The 17,772-nt window shown below is 40.4% G+C and overlaps 1 protein-coding gene and 1 pseudogene across 2 annotated transcripts; both read left to right on the top strand.

The window, feature by feature from the left end:
• The first annotated feature begins 587 nt into the window (after nt 1-587).
• LOC141425691 (tRNA selenocysteine 1-associated protein 1-like) lies at nt 588-1,829 on the top strand (annotated as a pseudogene).
• A 9,072-nt stretch (nt 1,830-10,901) lies between these two features.
• C8H6orf141 (chromosome 8 C6orf141 homolog) lies at nt 10,902-15,332 on the top strand. 2 transcript variants are annotated; one of them, XM_020170669.2, is made up of 2 exons: nt 10,902-11,872; nt 14,633-15,332. In XM_020170669.2, exon 1 carries the CDS (start codon nt 11,018-11,020, stop codon nt 11,624-11,626), a length of 609 nt encoding a protein of 202 aa, XP_020026258.1. In that variant the 5' UTR covers nt 10,902-11,017; the 3' UTR covers nt 11,627-11,872; nt 14,633-15,332. The 2 variants fall into 2 exon arrangements, with proteins under 2 accessions (XP_020026258.1, XP_020026257.1); XM_020170668.2 differs by having other exon boundaries at nt 10,902-11,933.
• Nucleotides 15,333-17,772: the final 2,440 nt, after the last annotated feature.

Here is a 17,772-nt window from a genome sequence, read left to right as displayed (position 1 = left end):
CAAAATGTTCTGGCAACATAATTTTACAGAGAAATTGCTATCTTCCATACTCAGTAAAGGTGCTTAAATATTTCATTCAAAATACGCATGTAGTAAATTAGTCTTAGGGACAAGTGCTAGGTAAATTTCAGCCTCTTTAATCTTCTCCCAGGAACAGGCATATTGTCTTGTAATAATTTAAGACAAGGATCCCCTTTTAGGAAAAATGGACCAGTTTTCATTTTATTTCTGACTTCTGGGCTACTAAGATGCTTGACATTCTCAGAATAGCCATTCTCCCATTCTTCCTCTTTTTTCCTAAATTTATAACGACCAATATTTGCTCTTCTACCTCAAGAGTATGAGTCAGGTTTTCAGTTCCTAGCTTACACCCTTGATTCCATGTCTTTCCTGGAAGCCCTCATCGAAAAAACTATGCTTTGGGTCCTAAGTCCTAAACACCTATGAACTTTAAAAAATTAAATTAAGTCCAGCCATAGGATTCTGACAATGACAAGGCCTGGCAGGCCCAAGGTCCAGGAGGTTTCCACAAGGCTGATTAGGGACCATGCCAGCCACAAGGCCCACAAAGTCCCTGACCAGGTGACATGAATGAGAACTTCATCTTCAGAGCTTTTGCCAACATGGGGGAGACTGTAATGAGTGTCAAAAATGATCCCAAACACCCTTGCTAGAATTCTAGCTGGCTGAGGCTTTGTAAAATTCATAGATTTGGCCACAGCAGGAAGAGAAGTGTTTGAATAAAATTAATGAGAAACCCCTTCCAGGAGCCACTCCTGTAAGGACATTTAAGTAATGATGCTGTTACCATTTTTGTCACATTGATTATCAACATCTGTTGAATCCCTGCTGTATACTTCAATCATCTTATTTAATCCTATAACAACCCTGAAGAGTAGGCGTTGTTCTCTTTGACAGACCAGGAAACTGAAACTCAGTGAGGTGAAATAACTTGCTCAAGGCAACACAAGTAGTAAATGGCAGAGCCAGGATTCAGACAGGAAGATTGGTTGCTTCCAAAACTCATGCCCTTTCCATTCTGCATCACTGCCTCCTATGTCAGAAGACTTGAAACTCTAGGTCTTTTGCCTAATTGAGAACCAGAACAGGCAGTAGCAAGAACACATTTCAACACTTATGTTCTGTTTTTCTGAAAGTAACTTCATGTTTAGCTATGCCAGCTGGCACATCTGGGCTCATAGAACCGTGGAGCTTGAAGTGTCCTTAATAGTCGTCTGTGTGACACCCTCCTTTTATACAAAAGGCTGAGGTTCAGACAGGGGGAGATGTTTTGAACTGAACAATGCCATTTAGGGAAAACAATCAGGTAACAAGCGCAATACTCCCTTTTAGAGAGACCCTGACTCCAGACGTGGATGATAGCATGGTATACGAGGACTTTGTCAAAGTTCACACCTCTTATGGGGGATGCATAGTGATTTGGGACCAGACAGGAGTGTCTAAGAGCTGTGCAAAGTGGGTGGACTATAATCACATGTACCAGATATAGCTACAACTATTTCATTGTCAGCAGTTCTAGAACTACTGTGACCAGTGGGGCGATGACCAGAGCATAGGTGACCACAGTTACAACTAACCCCAGTATGGCTATCCCCAGAGCTCCATGCAGACATATGAAGTCAGAAATGATGCATCAGGAGACCCCATTGCCTGGATGTGATGAAAGCCAACAAGAAGTTCATGGAGCAGAGCAAGGAGCTCTTTGTTTTGCACTGATGGACTGTCACTGGCAGCCCCTGGACACCATGTCTTCAGAGATCCCTACCAGGACAAAGGATAAGGCAGAATGGACTGTGTCGAGGAGATAAGACTGTTTCTTTTATAAAAATTGTGAAAACTTTTACCTTTACAATATTTTAATGATGAGTGTTTCCTGAGATTGAAGAAAACTAAATTAAAAGTATTTCATAGGTTTTCTAGTTTAGGAAGAATTACAAGGAGAGTTATTTCATTTGAATTTCATAACAGTCCTGGGAGGCAAGCAGGGAAGGTAGTATTTATATCTCACAGATGAGAACATAGGTTTGGAGACATTGAGAGACTTGCCCAAAGGCTTGTTTTTCTTTCCATAGTCAGAACTTCCAAGGTCATGAGAACCTTACTTATAAAGGGAAATGAGATTAAAATCTCCTTTAAAGGACTTGCAGTCTTCAACTGTGTTTATCATGATCCAATTAAATTATATTTATGTAGAATAACCTCATATTGTTTTCAAACCTGCACTTTGTGCTCATTAGACTTGCTCTACCACTTGAGCCACACTCCTGGCCCTTTTTGCTTTGGATTATTTTTTAGGTAAGTTCTCATGCTTTTGCCCAGCCAGCCTTGAACCATTATCTTCCTGTCTTTATCACCTGAGCAGCTGGGATTACAGGTGTGACCCATTGTGCCCTACTTGTTTAGTCTTTTTTAATGCATTCACTCAATCATATACAGTAATGGGTTGGGATAGGCTTATAAAGATCTTTTATGCCATGCCTCAGAGTTTGTCTTTATTTTTGTGGCTGTTGGGATTGGAGAGGAAGGAAGAGAAAGGAAAAAAAAATTAAAGAAGTGGTATTTGCAACATTTCTTTAAATGTTAGGTATGTGGGGCACAGGTAGCCACTGAAGCTAAAAAAGACAAAAGAGTTGCCAGTCATGTTACTCTTTGAGAAAAGATAACACAGAAAGAGAAAGCACATTTATGAGAATAAATGTTGAATTCAATGTTAACACATTTTGTGCTTAGTGTGAGGAACATTCAGAAGACATACCCAGTAGAAATTCACCAGAGATATTTTTCACTAGGTTAGACTGTGATAAAAAACAACCCCAACATTTTATTGCTGTATAATGAAAGCTTGTTTCTTGCTCAGAATACCCATCTGCTGGTGAAGCTTTGCTGGATTCTGCTTACTTCTGTTCCTTGTATTGTCTTCATTCTGGGATCATGGCCAAGATAGCAGCCCTGATCTGGAGCAAGCACAGAATCGACCTTGCAATGACTCTTCAAGGTCCTGCTCAGAGGCATCCAGTGTCATATCACCTTATGTGCTATACAGTGCAGCAAGTCTCACAGAGAAAGTCAACATCAGGGGTGAAGTGTACTCCCATAGAGAGAACCTTGTAAGTCACATGACAAACAAGCCAGAAGTGTGATTCCCCCTTCCACTTGACGAAGTAAGTAATTTGTGACAATTTTATTTACTACAAGACTAGAAGACAGTGGCAGCATCTAGAATGAAGATATAGGTAAAACGCTGAGTGCCATCAAAGTGCAGGTTGTATTAGAAGCTGTAGGAAGGGATAAAACCGTGGACATGATTTTGAACTTGTGAGATGTTAAGTATTTTATTTCTCGCTGTGCTCACGCCTATAATCCAAGCTAATTAGAGGTTGAGATCAGAAGGATCAAGGTTTGAGGCCAGTCCAGGCAAACAGTTCTCGAGACCCATTTCCAAAATAACCAGAGAAAAATGGACTAGAGGTGTGGCTCAGGTGGTACAGCACCTGCTTTGCAAGCTCAAAGCCTTGAGTTCAAATCCCCAAACCTCCAAAACAAACAAAAACAAAACCAAACCAAACCTATTTCTTCATAGGCTTCCATAGTTACCATTGCACCATAACTCACAATATTACCTCACCTAGAAAACCCTCTGTCACACCCATATCCAAATTCGGTTTGTGTTAGTTGGTTTTCTGTTTCTGTAATGTGTTAGTTTTCATTGCTGTGACACAATACTTGACAACTTAAAAGGAGGAAAGATAATTTTGGCTCATGGTTTTAGAGGTCTGAGTCTATGGTCACTTGGCCCTAATGCTGTGGGCCTGTGGTGAGGCAGAGAGGTATAATAGATCAGAGCTGTTTACCTCATGGCAGTCCAGAAGCAGAAAGAATCAGACAGGAAGGGGCCAGGGCAAGATGTAGCCCCCACAGACATGCCTTCAGTGACCTACTCCTCTAGCTTCACCCCACCTCCTAAAGTATCCCCCACATCTCCCAAAATAGTTCTGCCAGTTGGGGATCAAGCCTTCAATACATGAGCCTGTGGGGGACATTTCACATTCAAACCATATAAATACATTGTCCAGTTTTATTGTCTAGTTGATTGCCTTTCCATTATAGAAGCCAAAGTGGTCCCCAAAGACTTTTCAACTGTATCTTTTATTTTGTTTCCTGTCTTGTCAAGGGTAAGCAGCTGGCAGAAGCCCAACCAATTTTCTGCGGAGTGGTGTTTTGATTCCTAAGTAAGTGCTTCCAAGACAAGTGAGTCTTCATTCAGTCCAGAGATGGAAGCTGCTGAGATTGCTCCTGCAGTACCACCATGCTATTCATCTCTGTGCAATCATTTACAGTTATTCTAAAGTCTGGTACTTCCACTTTCCTAAGTTTGTGACCTGTTACTATCTTTATGATAGAGCCTATTGTCCATAAGCAAGTTCAAGTTGGCGTATTAACTCAGGCTGCCGTAGCAAAGTATCATGGTGTGATGGAGTGAATTGGTTAAACCACAGAAAGTTACTTTCTCACAGTTGTGTTTGGAGTCAGGCTGCGGGCTGGTGAGGGCTGTCTTCCTGGCTTGTGGATGACCCCCTCCTTCATGTCCTCACATGGCCTCTCTTCTCTCCCTTCCTCCCTTTCTCCTTTCTCTCTCTCTGTCTCCCTTCCCCTTTCCTTCTTTCCTCTCTCCCTCTTCTTAAAAGGACAGAGACCTGAAAGGTTAAAGGTATTTAACCTTCATTACATTCTGAGGACAAGATCTCCTGGTACAGTCACATTGGGAGTTAGGGTTTCATTCTGTGAATCTGGGGGACACAGCTCAGTCTATAGCTTCAAAGTATTCAAACTGATACAGATACAATTCCACTTTTTCCATAAAGCTTTTCTCAACTACTTCAACTCTTACCTACTTTCTGCCCTTTGATACATTTCTATACTTTGAATGGATTGTTACATTATATTTCCTAATTTATATTTTATTTTATCAATGTATTTATTTTTTGTGGGACTAGGGTTCGAGCTCAGGGCTTTGTGCTTGCAAAGCAGGCACTCTATCACTCGAACCACACATCCAGTCCATTTTGCTCTGGTTGATTAGGAGATGGGGTCTCTCTGTTTGCCTGTGCTGGTGCTTAGATGTATTTTATTTTTTAATGAATGATATGATATATGCCTTTATTTTATTATCTCCCAAATAATGACAGCCATCACAACAGTGTCAAGAAATGAACAATAGTAATAAAATTCCGCCACACTTTCCTACACATTGTTAACATGTACAGTTTGATGAGTTGTGCCCATCTTCATAATCAGGACCATGAACGTGTTCAGCACCCCTGCATCCTTCCTCATCGACCTTTGTAATCTCTTCCTTCTGCCCTTCTCCTCCTCCCACTGTATCCTCAGTTAACAACTGAGCTGCTTTCTGTCACTCATAATCTTATCTAGCTGAAACCTACAGTTAGATGCTCTTTCTTTGTCTAGCTCGATAATATTGCTTGAATCACTAACTCATTTCATTGCTGAGCAGTATTTCATTACATGGATTTATCATTATTTGTTTCATGTATTTTTATTTTTAATGGACACATATTAAGTGCAGATGTTTATATAGTACACTAGATGTTACAATTTATTTTATTCTTAATTTTTCTTTATTTAGTGTCATGGTCTTAATGATAGTCTAATTCCGTGGTTCTCAAATGTGGTAGTGTGTTAGACTCATCTGGGAAGTTTTAAAAAATGCTAATGCTTCAATCTACACTCTGGACCAATTATGTCTAAAACCTTTCAGAGTAGGCCAGATAACATTTTAAAAAGCACTCACCCAGATGATTTCAATGTACAACAAAGTTTGAAAAGTACTAAAGTAGTTCAGTCTCATTTACAAATTGGAAATTTGGCTGTTTCATGTCTATTAGCTTTGCCTTCACAGCCTAGTTGTAAAACTGTAGTTGTAGAAATTCTTGTATTTACTTAGCAAGAATAACACAGCTATGCATACACAACAGCAAATAAATAAGCTCCATTATGCAGTGGCCCTTATTATTAGTTACACCTTGATTATTTCAGAAAGAGTGATTTTTTCCCCCAATTTTATTTTAATCACAATTACGGATAATCAGGAGAAATTCTTTACTTAGCAAGAAAGTGTGATTTAAAGCAAATATTCTTGCTGGCACATAGTCTGATCTGATCTATCAGTATTAGGTGAGGAGTAAGGTTCGTGTGCAGCCATTGTCAAGAGTTACCCTTAAGGTGGGCCCCAGTGGCTCAAACTGAGGCTGAAATAAGAATCATTCCAGGCCATCCTGGGCAAAAAGTTAGTGAGATCCCATCTCAACCAATAGCTGGGTGCAGAGGTATGCTCCAAGCTACACAGGAGGATGAGAATAGGAGGGTCATGGTTGCAGGGTAGCCCAGGAAAAAAGTTTGTGAGACCTCACCTCAGTGGAAAAAAGCTGGGTATGGTGGCACACACCTGTCATCCCAGGAATGGAGGGAAGCATAAAATATGAGAATTGTTATCTAGGTCAGCCCAAGTAAAAACAAGACCCTATCTCCAAAATAACTGGGGCTGGAGGCATGGCTCAAACAGTAGAGATCCTACCTAGCAAGTGTGAAGCCCTGAGTTCAAACCCAGGTACTGTCAAAAACAAAACCAAAAAACCCATCACTAACCTGTTTCCTGATAAAATTGATACACAAGTGAGCACAACCTATCCTTACGTTAAGCTCATTTGTCTCGAAAGGTGGAAAACATCTGAACAAATTCATTTATCAACTAACCCAATAAGAGTAGGTGAGCCTAAGAGTCTTTGTTGAAAGAAAGATTAGGGTCTGAATTAAAAATTCTGTTGCCAAAGGCACTATTGGGCAACTAATCTGCCAATGTACGGAGGACCTCTATAGAACAGAGTGTCACACTAACTCTAGAATCAGCTATAGAAATACAAATTGTGGCTAGCATGCTAAAACATCAAAGTTCTTTGTCACTCTACTTTCAGTAATGTTTTGATATTTCCTAAGTTTTAAACAAGAAGCTCTGTTAAAGTTTTTGCTCTATTTGATTAACATGTTGATTCAGATGATATGTTACTGCATCTCCTGATGTCAGAGCCACCTCAAGCTGTTTGTCACCCCAGTTTGATCTGCTCACTTTCCACCATCCTGCCCCAACCTACATTCCTGTTTCATTTGGGAACATGGTGCTGAATGCTTTCTAACTTAACAAGTTTTATATCCTAGTAAACAAAGATCAGCAGGAGTAGACCTGTAACTAAAGGCAATAGGTTTGTTTTTCTTGTTCCAGCAGGAAGGAATGCACTCTTGAGTAACGGTGAGACATTTCATTAAGTGGAGGGTTGGAAGAGCCATTTTGTAGGATTTGGACTTCAGCTCATGGCCCTAAAGTGGATGTAAAGAAGCAGGAACTAGTGCTGGTTTGACTGTAATCAAAAAGTGGGGTCAAGTCAGTAATAGGTTGCCTCAGTAATTTTTATCTAGGAATGAAAGGATTAAAGCAGATGTAAAACAGAAGTGATACTTCTTTTAACTATAAGAGTAGGATATTTAATCTTCTTTATGATTTTGTATGGCTTTGTGTCATAGCTTGGATCTTGAATGAAGGCCCTGTGTTGAATGAAGGCTTGTGCCCAGCTAGCAGGCTATTCGGAGGTGGGGGAACCTTGGGAAGTGGGGCCTAGTGCAAGGAAGTTAGATCATTTGGGTGGGGCATGCCCTTGAAGGGGATATTGGGACCCCAGCCCGTTCCCATGTTCCCATCTCTCTCTCTGCTTCCAGCTACTACGAGATGAATTTGCCTCCTGTATCCATGTTCCCACAATGAGGTACTGTGCTGCCACAGGCCCAAAACTACAGGAACAAGCAGCATGGATGGAAACCTCTGAAACCATGAACCAAAGTAAATCTTTTCCCTTATTAAGTTGTTTATCTCAGGTATTTGTTTTGTAACAGGAAACTGACTAACACACCTCTTTCTTTTTTTCCTAATGTATTTACAGAGCAGCCATATATGAACAATGTTTCTATTCTGTGAGTGTTGATTATGCTCAGTTCAGGTCATTATGTCTTGGCTGCTGGAAGGGCTGCTTTTTACTTCCTCACAAGCTGAAATGCATTAACTAGACTAGTTTTTCAACTCAAGCAATGTTAGATCTGATAGGCAAATAAAGGTTTAAGATATTACTATGGGTGTCAATAGAAGCCAGAGCAAGTGGAGTATAAACCTCTATTAAAAGCACAGAAACAAGAATAACTGAGTGACATTAAATTTGAAATAATTCCTGAGTCTAATTGGCAAAATGAGAGGGCTTATCCCTTGGAGATTGGACTTTCAAAGATGGGCTTCTTTTGATCCTATAATGGTATAGTGTAGACTGATTTTCTACCATTCAGACCCCATGGTCGTGAATTGCTTTCCTACCCTCACTGACCTGCATATTTGCAGTTATCATAGGTAATTCAGAATGGGGGTGAATGGGCTTACTTTAGCATCTTTTCTTGTGCTATGGTGTCTTTCTAGGTACATTGAGATAATAAAACAGAAGATATAATACCCTAAAGGAAAACTACTTGGTTTTATGTTTTATATTCCTTTTAGATTTTTATCATTTTGAAAATGACTAAGACATTTCCCCTCATGCACTTTTATACATTAATATAAAACTTCTTTTTTATTTAATAATTTTGTTTCAATTTGGATATATTTGTTGTACAGAGGGAATTTATTGTGACAATTCCAAATAGTCTTATATTTTACATTGGTTAGATCACCCCCACTGTCTCTACTCCTCAACCCCGTCCCTGCCCCACTTGAAGCAATTGCAAGAGGTTTCTTTGTTCTATTTTGTATGAGTGTATGAAGTCCATCAACCATATTTCCTCACCTTAATCTCCTTCATTCACTCCCCCATCCCACAAGTGTCCCCCCATAGTACATATTTTTTAGTCCTATCTTTCATTAATACCTAAGTCAATATTCAAAGGGGTTCCTCAATGAATATACAATTCTTGACAACTCAAATTTCAAGTGCAATATGATGGTAAACCTACTTTATTCCTCAGCAAATAATTGTTTCCATTTCCCATTATCCTCTCCAATACCTTATCCAATGCCAATGGCAAGAAAACTATGGAGAAGCAACACAACTGTGTGGTTTAGGTCACAAATTCCCTCAAAATTTTCTCCAAAAAAAAGAGAATACTGTGTTTTCACTGCCACTTTAAAGCAGAGAAAAGTACTAAATTTTATCTGTGGAGATTTATGGAAATGTTTTCATAATTTCCATGTGCTACTGGCATCAGAATTACTGGGGACTTTGATAAAATCAATGTTCTAAGTCTTACCCCAAACCTGTAAGAACAGACTTTTTTAGAAGATGGTAGGGCATTGATCTGCAGGTAATTTTTATGTGCATTACAGTTGATTTATTATCTCTAACTCCTGGACAGAGGATTTGAGGTATGTTCCTGTTCATCTAAGACTGAAAATTTCAATAAGCAGTTTATCATGTTCCTCCAGATGTCCCCATCACCTAGAATGGAGGCAGACATTCAGCACATACTGAATAATTGCTGGTTAGGTAAATGAACAAAAAAGAGCATGAAGTCATAGTCTTAAAATAGGTAATTTAGAGGTCAGTCAGGAGCAACCATTTAAACATGATCCTGGTTCCACTGTTTGTCAATGTTTGACCTTGGACAAATACTTAATCTGCCTGTGCTCCAACTTTCTCAACAATACCAAAGAAATTGTACTACCTTACTTTGTTGTGAAGAATAAATGAATTTAAATATACAGGGTCCTTAGAACAATTCTTGTCAAAAACACAAAAAATGGTAATTATAGCCAAGGTCAGGCATCTAATCAACCAGATCCCACCATATTTCTGCACAACTCCTTCTCCAACAATTTTCTTGGCAGACATCAGAAGATCTTCTCTTCCAAAAATATCTCTTTTGCCATATGGCTTAGTCCTTCACATACGAGCAGAAATGTCCACCATTTTTCTAAAGTGGACATGAAAGCAGTGTGTATTATCAGTAAAACAGCACGTTTCCAAAGATGGGTTAGAAATCACAAATTTGAGCCCCTTTTCCTCAATAGCCTCAGGCAAAGGTCAGTGTGCAGAGGGCCTGGCCGTGGGTAGAATGCAAGAGCTTGCATATGGATAATATGTATGGATCTTTATGCTTCTCTGCATCTGAATGTATATCTCTATCTATGTATTTCTGGAGTTCAGAACTGGCCGGTGGACAGCGAAGGGATCTAAAACCTGACAGGATTGCTTCACTTTTATAGGATGGTTTAACAAAAAAGGCACTAAGCCCCTTCCTGAGATAAGCTTTGATTATACCCAAAATGCAGACAGTGACCATCTCCCACGGATCCTAGCACTCCAAAAAGGAAGACAAACGAAAAACTGTTTTCTCCAAGGCTTCAACTTGCCTGTCTCACGCTATGATCTACATTCAATCATCCGGGCAGCACAGTGGGGTGGATTTGGAGTGGACACGAAATTCTTTTCTGAAGACTTTGATTAAATCACATAATTGAAACCAAGCATCCTTGTTCCCTCGCGTGGAGAAGAGTCCGGGGGGTGGGGCATGTGGTTTGAGCACTTGAAGAGAGCGCTCCTTTGTGAGATTGTCTTGCACCTCAGCTCTGGAGAAAAAGGGAGGATGGGTGGGGAACTGGGGTACAGTGAGAAGTCACGGGAGTTAAAATCAAAGATAGGACCAAAGTATAAAAGGAGGGTTAGGGCTAGAAGAGGAACAGCTGGGATAGGACAGCCCGTCTGTGAATAGCTAGACAGCCTGGAGTTGCACAGGCGGAGCTCAGTAGGACAGGAGGCGGGGTTCAGAGCCGAGCCCGCCCTAGGCTGATCCGGTCCCGGGCCCGCCCGGGTGCGCAGCCCAGACTCGCGGTGGAGGCGGCGCTTTGCGGAGCTCAGTTGGAGTTTCCTGCGTGAGCTGGTGAACTACCGAATGAATGACCCTTCCTTTCTCTAGGATGGAGAATCCGGGTGCCCACGGACCTACGGATCCCTCGGACTGCACTCGCCACCTGGGGCGCACTGAGTGCGAAGTGGGGCGCGGGGCCCCCCTGGCTCCTGGCGCCCGGAATCCAGCAAGGACTGGGAGGAGCAGAAGCCTGGACGGTGCCCACGGGGATCGGAGGGAAGGTCGGGTCCTCGGACCCTCAGCCAGAGAAAATTCGGATTGTGAGTCCTGGGTCAGAGAGAAAGTCCTCTTTCTTCTGCACCCAGCGAGGTGGCTGGGGACTCAAGGGGACCGCCATGCATGGGAAGAGGTGACCGGTGGGGAGGATCTTCCTCAGGCGAGCAGGGACGACCACGATCAAGAACCCGACTGTCCTGTCTGTCAACCGGAAAAGAGGAATTTTGGCAGGCGAATGTCTGCTCCTTCGCGGCCACAGCCGCTGGACTCCGCAGTTCCACTCAAGCCTGTGCTCGTGCGGGTCGTGGATTATCAAGTGACTGAAGAATTGCTGGAGACCGCGTGGACGAACGGTCAAGTGACCATGAGGACAGAGGAGCGCTCCATGACCGCGGTCACTTTCCGCACCCACAGGGCATGAGACCGATTTGGGGCGCGGGGACCCTGGCTGTCCTCTCGCAGACCAAGGATTGTTTCCCGCCCCCAAGGACCTGATTTCCCTGTGGAGATTAAACGGGACACGGGAGTCAGAAGAATCCGAGGAATGCACGGGTTGGAGGATGAGCCATGATCCTTAAAAGAAAATGGTCTCCTGGGAACCCCAAGCAGCAACCCCCCAGAAGAACCTGGAACAGGCTGGTGGAGGGCGCAGTGCTCGGGGACGCAGGTGGTGCCCAGTGTCTCTTGGGTCTGGGGACCAATACCATTAAAAAAAAGGGGGACAAAAGGTATTTTCAGATTGGTAGAACGTAGGAATTTTGGACCAGAAAACCTGTTGTTGGTTCTCATTTTGCAACAACTTTTATCTCTTGTCTGCCTCCTCCCCCTTTTCTTTAGGACCTAAAAGCAGAAGTGCAGTTTAAGGTCTGCTTTGTAGGAAGTGTGTGGAGGTGGGTGGGGAGAGAGAGAAACCTGTTTTTTTTGTTGTTGTTCTGTTGTACTTTTTGGCGGTACCAGAGTTTGAACTCAGGGCTTCACGCTTGTTAAGCAGGTGCTCTACCTCGTGAAGCACACCTCCAACCCTTGAGGCTTATTTTAAAAGCTGGAAAGGGCGTTTTAAAAAGTGGAGAAAAAAGACATAAAATGAAACATCAACTGAAGCCAATGTTTTCTTGTCACTCTTTTCTGATGTGCATTTGTCATTACCCCTCCCCCAAATTTCAGTGTTAAGAAAAGAGGACCTAGGGAAAGAAGGGGGGAGCAATACTGGCCTCAAAGACAGAATGTTATTTGAAAGGGATTTACCCCAAAGAATATCTAATTTAGTCTAGTAAAAATGCCTTTAATCTGAAATTTTAAATTATTTAATGTTGAAAATGCTACATATAAATATCATTTATAGTAATAGCAGTACTGTATATGTGTCCTAAAGTGACTATATTCCTGATTCTTATCTATAGTAATTCTTCACTTATCTATAAATATTCATTATTAAGAAAGAATGTGGTCACAAATGCAATAATATCTCTCTCTTGGTGTTTAAAAGAATCTCCTTGGCACTGTTTAGGAACAATTTGTTTTTCTGATTTTATTTATTCCCACTTGTCATTTAACACAATATTTGCTAATTTTATTATTGTTTTGGTGGGACTGGGATTTGAACTCAAGGCTCTACACTTACAAAGCATGCACTCTTCTGCTTGAGCCATGCCTTCAGTACATTTTGCTCTGGTTATTTTGGAGGTGGGCTCTCCTGAACTATTTGTCTGGGTTGGCCTCAAACCTCAATCCTCTCCACCTCAACTTCTCAAGAAGCTAGGATTACAGGTGTGAGCTACCTGGAGCCTGGCTATATTTACTAACTCTACTAACTGTTTAGTATCTGGTCTAGTTTGGAACCATGAGGAACAGAACAGACCCTCTGAGAGAGGTGAGCTGCTTCACTATGCTACTATCAAAGGAGTGTGGTTATGGTGACTATTCACAAAAGGAGAGTTAGGACTGAAAATAGTCTTTTGAGAGTACAACCCTGTTTTACAGATGAGCCAGCTGGGGCCTAAAGGTCATATAACACATATAGCTCACACGACTAATAAGCCTACTTACTAAGTAGACAAAAAATGTGGTTATCTCCCTCCTAAGAGGTTTTGGGATAACCTTTAGAAGGACTGATTTCTAGGCGTCAACAGATGCCTGAGGACTTAATGGGTTTTCTACGTCATGTGTATGAACGGTTTGAGAGTCACCTTGATGTCCCTATACACAGCAAGGTCTATGGACTGGAAAATCACTGCTAGCAGTTCTCAGGCCTGTGGGACCCTCACTTGCAAGAGGAATTCAGCACATGTGTTCAAAACTGTTTGGAAGGAAGGAAAGGTAACACTGGCCTCTGAAAGTGGAATCCTCTTCCTCCAGCAAACCTGCCTGGCTTCTAGGCAATGTTAACCTTCTTGGCAGACAAGTATTATACTTGAGCTTATTGGTCTGGCTGAGTCATACCATGTCCCAGGTGACTGAGCGTTGGCTGTAGACAAGTTGAACCTCTTTTTACAATGACCAAAAATGGTAGCACCATTCAGCTCTTTCCCTCAGGAGGCAAGTTCTGGGGTTAAGCTTAAGCTTGGGTTCAGATCTGGCTTCACCTCTTTCTAACTCTTACTAACTGTGACTTTGGGCAAGGTGCCTGATGTTTACATGCCTCTGTGTTCTCATTTGCTAACTGGAGATAACTAGCATCGTAGAGTTTTTCTTTCTAACATAAGTTAAATGAAAAATACTTAGAATCCTGCCTACATATAATACATGCTCCAATTTAGCCCTTATTATTAGTACACTTATGTAGTTATTATTTAACTCCCTTTTCATCCTAAGTATGATTTAGTTATTTATTTTATGACAAAGAGCAGAAAGCATAGAATATATAAAAAAAAAAAATCTAATGAAAGCCAAACCAGTGAATTTTACTAAGACTCTCTTCTGCACTGCTGAAAGAAAGGATTTACTTCTAGCTTTTCCCAAACTTTAATGGATCAGAAAGTACATTCTTTAAGTGCTTTAGAAATGACTTGCATGTCCAGTGTAAGGACTCATTAAGGCTCCCAGGACCTCTGCTTGCTGGAGTCTTAGAAAAGCTTTCACAGGCTGACAGCCTCTTTGGCAGCTCAGGGCTTTGCATACTTCCTTAAGGACCTGTCAGGTTAGTTTGTTGTCCCTCTGGGTTTTTTTAATCTGGTGCTGTCATCTCAAAAAATCAGAATAGCCATAAGCAGTTTTCTTTTTCTCTCCTTTCTGTCAAAAATGTATGCTTTCAAGTGAGCTTAACTCCTTTAACCCAAATATGTTTGAGTTAATTTTATCTGTTAAGTGAAAAATTATTTTAAAACCTCCTTGTTAGCTGGCTACAACGTGTTTATAGATTTCTTTTAAAACAGATGTCTCACCGAAAACAGAAAGTGGTAGATGAAGTACTGTTGAATTTTCCTTCCAGGTTTTCCAGATCCTAGCAGAAGTCTGACATGGAGTGGGAGCCTGAGGAAAGGAAACCTGTCACTCACGAGTGTCCTGCCAGAGCATCCCCAGTGAGCCTTGTCCTCAACACTAGGAAGCCTCTGAGAACAGCTGGGTCTTGGCTCTAGGGTCTCACCTCCACCTCACATAAGAATATTATCATCCAAAATTGTGTTAGGTGAATAAATCACATTAAAGACTACCAGAAGCCACCTGACCATTTGAATAACTATAAGACAAATGTCACAATCACATAACCAACATGGATCAGGCAAGTGTCTGCATCTAATAAACCCTACCCCATAACCTTTGTCACCTTTGTATGCATCCTGTTTGACTTGCTGCTCTGAATGTTGGACTTGACCAGTACTTGGTACTAAAACTAGATGTGTATCTTTAAAAGAAGACAAAAGCTTTCTATAAAAAGATATGAGTTACTCATGCAGAAAAATTGGGAGAAATATTAATTTGTGAAGAAAAAGAAAAGTAGAATAAAAGAGAACAAAAAAGTCTCCCATCATCTCAAACCTTTGCTAATATCGGATATGTCTTCAGTGTGGTTTCATTTCATTCTATTTTTATGTGTATGTACACATATATACTTATACTCTTTTAAGCATAAATTATATAAGAATAGTCCTTCTGCAGCCCCTGTACATTTTTAGTGTATCATTTTTACATAAAGAACATATATATACTTACATATGTGTATATATATATATATATATATATATATATATATATATATATACACAGATGTGTATAATGGCATATTTTCTGAGCCAGTGACAATGGGAATCTCCAGGAAGGTTTTCAGAAATGCAAAATCTTAAGCCTACTATAGATGTACTTTGCCAGAATTTACATTTTGAAAAAAAAAATCCCTGGGTTATTCATATCAAAGTTTAATAGAGTTTAACAGTCATTGACATATCCCTTATATTTAATTCTGTATCATAGTCATTTATCAAACTACAAAGGTTTTATTTGTTCTATATCCCCCATTAGTTGCTTTTGTAAAATTACAGAAACATTTAAAGATCACAGAAGAACAAATATATATAGGGGTATGTGAATTGGTGAAAAGATCTCTAAAAAAGTGTTGTCATATCTTTTTTAAACTGCTTTATTATTCTAAAATTCTTCCTAATGAACAGTTGATTGATTATTACATTTTAAATTAATTCAAAAATGTAGTTCCCCAATTATCTGAGAATGTGAAATTAATATGTTCTCAAAAACCCCTTAGGGGAGGAAGGGCAGGAAGTTACTAACTACAACCCAATTACAACACTTCTGCCTGTTGAGTCAGGACTTGTTATCCACTCGTGATGAATTGTGAGAGGGTGAGGAAAAGGTGGAGACTGAATTTGAATCAACTGAATCAGGTAAGAAAACAATGAGCCAAGACTCTTGAGCACCATGAGATCTCTATAACCACAGTTAGGACTTTGCCCTTTAATTAGAGAGGGCAGATCTTTATGAACCTGCTTCTCTAGATGAAGATAAGAAAAGAAACAGTCCAGATTTCTTTGGGGAGAGTAAGGAGTTATGATCAATTCTTTGCACTGTGCAGCCAGTACATACCAACAAAGCAGAAGACAGTTATATTCAAAGCAAGGGATTAAATTTAAAATCAATGTCAGAGCTTTCAGTTTAACAAGAGTATTTTCGGGAGACTAGACGTCACAAACTAGAGCAGAGGCCATATGTTCAAAGCTTGGTTTGGAAGGGAGATGGCCAGTGTCACTTCTCTGGCACAAACGCCAGGCAGGGCAGTGGGAAAACTTACTTTCCCTCTACTTGACTAAGCTTTAGGTAGGCTTCTTTCTGAGTATAGGTTTCTGACTCTCCTCTACAACTTTAGAAAACGTGGCCATGTGAATTTTCTCTGCTGCTTTGAGTAGTAAATCTGCCCCCACTTTTTACTAGTTTCACTACAAGTCCCTACCAGCCTCTTTGCAATGGAATCATAAAGGAAGCAAGGACCTCAAATTCCCCTTCCCCATGATAGAGTAGGAGCCCAACTTGAGTAAATGTCCTTTAGCAAACACAGATGACCTCGTCACATTAACCAATCTCTCCTCAACATTCTTCAGTATTTTCTTCACTAATTTATCACAGGTAAAAATCTCTCTTGCCATTTATTTCACAGCAGTTGGAGGTCATTTTCTCTCCTCTCACATAATAACCTTGAATAAAATCTTCCTTTGTTTGACTGTCCTGTGCAATTTTCCTTTGACAATAGTGAAAAAGGGAAAGCATGGGTGTGCTTTGATTGGATTCTGTTGGCATGAGGAAGCTGGAAGCAAACTATCCAGAAGGAGAGTTTCTTATATGATCTGCTTAAAACTCTCTCAGGTGGGTAACTTGAGTTGCAAGGCCATAAAAAAATGGGGAAGCTGACATTCATTTATTAAGTCCTGTCCTTTTGGACTTATTTTACAGAGGCTATGGTTTGCTTTTTCAGATTAGTTGTCATAGAAGGCTACTAATATGCCTTCTATGTAGGCTGGCATTCTATCACTCTTGTAGGTCATTATCTAGGATTAATAAGTAAATGAAAAATACTTAGAACAGTGCCTGGTATATAATAAATGAACAAAATTAAAATTAACAATTATTATTCATGGCAACAGTTGTGATGGTGCTGTGGTTTGCTTCACTTTTCATCCTAGCCAAGCTTTACTCTTTAACTGACAAAGAACAGGAGACTTATAACACAAGAAATACTCTCACATCTAAGTCACTGATTTTTTTACATAGACTCTTTTCATTTTTCAGAAATATTACCATATACAATATGACCACTGACCATTTATAGGCTCATTCTTTCATTAAGTGTGTATATGTGTGCTGTAAATTGATCCTAGAGTCTTCTACAAAGCATGTATCTACCACTGAGTCACAGTCTCTAGTCTTAATTAATGTTAAAAGAGTCTTCAAGACAGAAACTAGAAGACTCTGAGAATTCTGGAATATTTAGTCACAGAATTCTTTGGAGATAACTGAACTGAATTATACTTATGTCTTAGAAACATCCAGAATGCAGCATTGCAAGTCATTTCTTATTCCTTTGGTCCTCACTGTTGGTACCCAAAATGAAATCCAATAGATTAG

This window comes from Castor canadensis, chromosome 8 (genome assembly GCF_047511655.1).
Source record: "Castor canadensis chromosome 8, mCasCan1.hap1v2, whole genome shotgun sequence".
NCBI classification, from domain to species: domain Eukaryota; kingdom Metazoa; phylum Chordata; class Mammalia; order Rodentia; family Castoridae; genus Castor; species Castor canadensis.
Note: the sequence above shows the minus strand (reverse complement) of the source record. Positions and strands in the feature narration are given on the sequence as shown.